This window comes from Oratosquilla oratoria, chromosome 32 (assembly GCF_046742065.1).
Source record: "Oratosquilla oratoria isolate Oo_2021 chromosome 32, ASM4674206v1, whole genome shotgun sequence".
Lineage (NCBI taxonomy): Eukaryota > Metazoa > Arthropoda > Malacostraca > Stomatopoda > Squillidae > Oratosquilla > Oratosquilla oratoria.
In genome coordinates, this window is record NC_134808.1 from 487,161 (window position 1) to 493,569 (window position 6,409).

General features: G+C 40.5%; 1 protein-coding gene across 1 annotated transcript; it reads right to left on the reverse strand.

The window, feature by feature from the left end:
- Positions 1–597: 597 nt before the first annotated feature.
- LOC143041766 (uncharacterized) lies at positions 598–5,830 on the reverse strand. The gene is made up of 3 exons (XM_076213797.1): positions 5,800–5,830; positions 843–1,181; positions 598–713 (listed from the first exon to the last, which is right to left on the reverse strand). Exons 1-3 carry the CDS (start codon positions 5,828–5,830, stop codon positions 598–600), a joined length of 486 nt encoding a protein of 161 aa, XP_076069912.1.
- Between the last annotated feature and the right edge of the window lie 579 nt (positions 5,831–6,409).

The window sequence follows — 6,409 nt, forward strand, 5'->3', positions numbered from 1 at the left end:
TGATGCCGTAACGCTCACAAATACTCGCTAAAACCTCATTTCTAAATTCAGACCCATTGTACTAAGAAGCACCAAAGGAGTAGTGTATGGACAAAAAACATAAGAAACTAAAGGATGGGCTACTACTGGAGCAGACTTTTTACGTAAGGGAGCCAGTATAACAAAACGGCTAAAGTGGTCAACGCACACAAGGACATAGACAAAACCTTGAGTACTACGAGGCAGTTGTAAAAAATATATAGCCATAGTCTGAAAAGGGCGAGAGGGAGTAGGGTACTCAAAGATGGGAGCAGTGTGCGTAGAACCTTTGTTATGGGCACAAGAGCTACACTGGGCTACGTGAGAGGTAATGTCCAGTCGCATCTTTTTTTTCAATCATATTTCTTACGTGTCATAGCCAGAGTTTTGTCACGACCTGTGTGACCAGCCTGAGGGGCATCATGAGAAAGGGACAGAACAACAGGAACTAGAGGCTCAGGGATCACTAGCTGTGCCACATCCTGCGGCCAGATCCTTCAGAGAGAAAATATCAATCACTGTAGCTGCAGTTACAGGTATATTACTTGAAAGTACATCAGCAACATTGTTCGCACGCCCTCAAATATGCTTAAGGGTTGGGTTAAATTCCTCAATCGTGAGAAACCATCTGGTTAGGCGGCCGGAAAGATTCTTGCCCTTGTAAAGCTGTGGTACAGCAGTGTGGTCCGTGTAGACTGTAATAGGATATCCCAAAATTATATCACTAAAATGCTTTAAAGCCAGGGCCTCCAAATGAGTAAAAGAGTAACGAGACTCAGGTTTGTTAAGAATGCGACTAGCATATGCAATAACATGGGGTTTACATCCGTCTACTTGCTGCATAAGTACATCTCTAATATCACCAGAAGCATCTGTACAAATAATAAAGGAAAAACTATAGTCTGGGAATACCAACACAGGAGCTTCAGTAAGTGCAAGCTTCAAAATATCAAAGCTTTTCTGATGAATATCACACCACTGGAAGGAAGTGTCCTTCATGAGGAGACGTGTTAGAGGGGAGGCAATTGAAACAAAATTCTTAAGAAACGCACGATAGTACCCTGCTCTCCCAAGGAAGAAACGGACATGCTCAGCTGATCTAGGTGTAGGGAAGTCCCTAACCACCTTGACCTCACCGTCATTAGTGTGAATACCATGTTTGTCTACAACATGACCTAGGAATTGTATGCTAGACTTAAGAAAAGAATACTTGGGAAAATTGAGTTTCAATCCAACATCAGCAAAACGTTGCAAGACTATGGACAACTTAGTGAAGTGTGTCTCCACATCCATGGAAACTAAGATTAAATCATCCAGGTAAACAAAGAGTCGGTTGCCTACTAGGCCATGAAAAATGGAGTTAATCCAGTGTTGGCAAGTCAAGAGAGCATTCCGCAACCTCATGGGTCAACGAAGCCAATCATAATGTCCATTGGGAGTTGAGAAGGCCATGATCTTACGAGATTCCTCCTCCAAGGGAATCTGCCTAAAGCCCACTTTCAAATCTAGGATGGTGAATACTATTACCAGTTTCATTGGACTGGAGAAGGTCACTCAATACTGGCAAAGGGTAATGGTCTAGAATAGTGACCACGTTAACTCGTCTATTATAATCAATGACAGGATGAAAAGATCAGTCTTTCATAGGTACCAGGAAGAGTGGCGACTTCCTGAGTGAGACTCTTGTACAACGCCTTCACGTAACATGTCGTCAACCAAGGACTGTGCTATAAGCCGACGAGAGTGAGGCAACCTGTAAGAGGGAACGTAAACAGGACGAGCACCTGGCTGAAGATCAATTCTATGAACCACACGATCTGTAACTCCTAACGGATCACCAGGCAAAGCCAAAGCCCGACGGTGGGTGACTAACAGTTCAATGTTGTAGAATTCTACAACTTGCTGAGATCAATAAAGGTGGCTTTTACTTATTTGGACGAAGAAATGGACTAAAACATACTAGTCACAGTAATAAGGCCTAGACTGGAGTATGCTGCGACAATATGGTCACTCAGTACCAAAAAGAATATAAAGAAGTTTGAAAGAATCCAAAGATCAACTACAGAGATGGCACCAACACTTTCAAACCTGTCATACGAGGAGAGATTATCAAAACTGAATTTACCGACTCTGGAACAAAGAAGAGAAAACGTAACCTGCTGATCATCTACAGAATCATGAAAGGCATGGAAGTCCTTGATAGAGAGGATATACTGCAAATTTTATTGTTTACATTCTTTAAGACAATCCAATCTTCCGTTTTAAGGAGTGAATTCTATGCGATTACCATTATTATTTTATATATTTTCATTTTAGTTTATTATATATATATATATATATATATATATATATATATATATATATATATATACATATATATATATATATGTATATATGTGTATTTTGTTTTTATAAAATGTCATTACGGGGTGGAGGGCAGTTATCTTGTCTCCATTCAGCTCCCCTTCGTCTACATTTGCCCCTTCTGTCTTTACGTGTGCCTATTGCAACAGGTCAGGTCATTCGAATAATTTCTGTTTTTGCCGCAAGCGTCAGGAACACAAGTCAGGGCGGGCCCCTGTCCGTAGGAATTTATTGGATGTTTCTTCTAATGTGACGCATGACATCTATAAAGTAGGGCCGCAGGATAAACTTAGCTACTGTCATATCCATGGTCATTGTATACACTCGACTGATCAGTGTTTCAAGGTTTTGAAACCTTACCTTACCTTACCGTCGTGCCATATCCTCTTGGACTTCGGCAACCATGGAGCGCCACCGTTCATGGTCCCTAGTTACTTGTAACATCTGTGCTGGTTTGAGTTGTTTTCCTGTCGCCCTCATCATCCCGTCCATATACTTCTCCTTCTGCTTTCCTCTTGCTCCTCTTCCCTCCACCATTTCCGTCATCACCACCTCTTCCAACCCTTCCTTCCTCATTATGTGTCCTAAGAATCGCAACTGTCTTTTCCTTATTGTTGTCATCAATTCCTTATCTGTCTCCATTTCTCCCAATACTTCTTCATTTGTTTTCTTCGCTGTCCATGGTATTCTTAATACTCGTCTCCATATCCACATTTCTGCTGCTTCTAAGTTTTCCTGCAATTTTTTGCTGATTGTCCACGCTTCTGAACCATATGATAGTTTTGACCATATAAATGTTTTAACTGTTCTTCTCCTTATATCTGTAGACATTTTCTTGTTTGTTAAAACCCCTTTCATTTTCTGAAACGTGCTTTTAGCTATCACTATCCTTGATTTTATTTCCTTTTCACATCTACAATCTTCTGTCAATACGCTTCCCAGGTACGAAAATTTGGTTACTTGTTCTATTCTTCTCCCTGCTATTTGTACTTGCACTCTTGGTGGATCTGTTTTACTGGCCACTAGTATTTTAGTTTTCTCCATATTTACATTTAAACCTTTCTCCTCACTAGCTCTTACGGTCACATTCAATAGATGTTGCAGTTTATCTTCTGAGTCAGCCACCAATACCGTGTCATCAGCATATCTGATATGATTTATATTAAATCCTCCAATTTTAATCCCTTCCATTCCCTCTAATTCCCTAAGGATCATCTCCCCATATAAATTAAATAAATCTGGAGACATAACACAGCCTTGACGCACTCCCCTCTTTATAGCTTGAAATTCTGTTCTTCCTCCCCGTACCCTCACCGCTGCTCTTTGCTTCCAATATAAATTTCTGATGATACTCATGTCTTTGCTATTTATATCCACTCTTTCCAAAATATTTATTAAATCCTCATGTCTTACCCTATCAAACGCCTTCTCGTAGTCAACAAAGTAATTTTGTTGTTTTTCTATCATCCTCTCCATAATCGTTCTTATTATGAAAATTGCATTTGCTGTTTCATTCCCTTCTATGAAACCAAATTGTTCCCATGAAACTTGTTCTCTCACTTTATTTCTTATTCTATTTAAAACTATCCTTAATATAATTTTGGTTATTTGACTCATGATACTGACTGTGCGATGTTTACTACATTCCATTGTTCCGTTTATCTTTGGTAGTGGTATAAAAATCGAGTTACACATATGTTCCGTTATTGTACCCTTTTCGTAAATTTGGTTTACTAGACTAGTGAATTTTCTTATTTCAAAATCCCCTAATGGCTCTAACATTTCAATCATCACACCATCCTCACCCATGGCTTTCCCTTTTTTCATTTTCTTCATTGCAAATTTCACTTCCTCTTCCATTATTTCTTCCCCATCTAGATATCTATAATTTTCCTCTTCTCCTTCTTGTCTGTCGTCCTCAAATAGGTCCCTTACATACTCCTCCCATCTATGTTTGATATCCTCCTCGTCCATTAAAACCTTTCCTTCTCTATCTTTGATCGCCCCCCCATTATTCCCCTTTCTCTTGGTAATTTCTATAATCTTATCATACATCATTTTAGAATCCCCTTTTTCAAGGTCCTCAATTTCTCTACATTGTTCATCAAGCCAATTCTCCTTGGCATCTATACACTTCTTTTTGATTTGTCTATTAAGTTCTCTGTATTCATTTCTATCCCTATTTTTAGCTTCTCTTCTCTTATCGATTAGTTCGAATATTTCTTCTGTTATCCATTTGTTTTTCCTCCTCCTTCTATTTTCAGGAAGTACCTTTTTATTTCCTTCTTCTATTGCTTCACATAATCTTTGCCACTGAAACCCCGGATCATTTACATCCCCTTCTTCTCGCAGCACTTCATATTTATTTTCTACTGTAACCAAATACCTCTGTTTCAAGTCTTCGTCCTTTCTCAACACACTTACTTCTCTTCTCGGTTTCCCCATCTCCTTTCTTAATTTCTTAAATTTCATTCTAATATCTGCAACAACTGGCACATGATCACTATTACAATCTGCTCCTGGGTATGTTTTTACCTTTATCACTGCATTTCTAAATCTTCTGTTGATAGTAAAAAAGTCTATTTGATTTCTTGCTGTATCTCCTGGTGCCTTCCATGTCCATAGCCTTCGCGGATGTTGCCTAAACCATGTATTCATTACTATTTGTTGATGTTCTATGCACCAGTTTATCCATTTTTCTCCCCTGTCATTTCTCTCTCCTAACCCAAATGGCCCCACAACCTCTTCTTCTCCACCTGAACCCACTTTTGCATTCACATCACCCATAACTATCTTAACCTCTTTATTTCCACATTGTTCCATTGCTTAATCTAACTTGTCATAGAAATCATCTACTATCCTTTCCTTTGCTTCTGCCGTGGGAGCATACACCTGTATTAAACATATGTCAAAAGGTTTTCCCCTGAGTTTTACCAAGAGCACTCTGCCTGACACTGCCCAGAATCCCTTCATAGTACTAGCAACTTTTTTGTTCATCATTATTCCTACCCCTTTTTTTGCTCCTTCTCCTTCAGAATATAGAAATACTCCATGCTCATTTTTCACCTCTCCCACTCCTGGCCACCTAACCTCACTAAGCCCCATAACATCTATCTTCATTCTGTTCATTTCTCTCCATACCCCATAATATTTCCCCGCTTGGTGTAATGTTCGGACATTCCACGTAGCCATTCTCAACTTTTCTTTGGTTACAACAGTCGCCGGATATCGATCAGAAACCGCCTGCTGTACACTATGTTCCCGACCGAGCGAGGTAATCTCCCTCCTTTCTGGAAAAAGACCCCCATTCACGCTGTTCACTTCATTTACTCTGGTTTTGCTGCATAGTTAATCTTGGATAAATACGTAGTAAGGGCTCCAATCCTTTTCTACGGTGACTGGCCGATTGCCATTTACATGCCTGGTTCGCCCTAGATGTGTCACCCATCTTGCTATCACACTAAGCTCACCAAAGTCCTCTGACAAGTAGAGTACATATACTGAGCTTGCTGTTCTAGTCTTCATCTAGTAGAGCTGGCACTGCTCCATGCCACAGTGTGTGGCACCCCTCACTTGGTTTAGCCCATCAGCCGAGATGGTTGCCCGGGGTGTGGCCGCTGTCCTAGACTAACAGCTACTAGGAGCCACAAGTGAGAGTTGGGGTGAAAGGTGCTGACCAAGTGCACGAAGCCATCCCTTAGGATGCGGCTGCTTCCTACCCTAGGTGCTACAGCTCCAACCCACCCCCCTACACCCCTAGAGGTGAAATTTCTCATCAGCCTAGACATCCTCGGTCCCATTTTAACAAGCGCCTGTTTCACAACCCAAAAGTTTGACCAGTAATGTTCGGTCTCAGGTCATCCCCTTGGTGGTTGCTGAGTCTTTTCAATTACTCACCTTCCAATTTCTTACAAAGAATACACCTATTTCAGTCACTGTAGATACTGGTACAGAATGTAGTCCCATAAATAGAAAGGCTTATTATGCTCTCCGGGATTTATACAATCTCCCGTTATCTCCTTCTTGT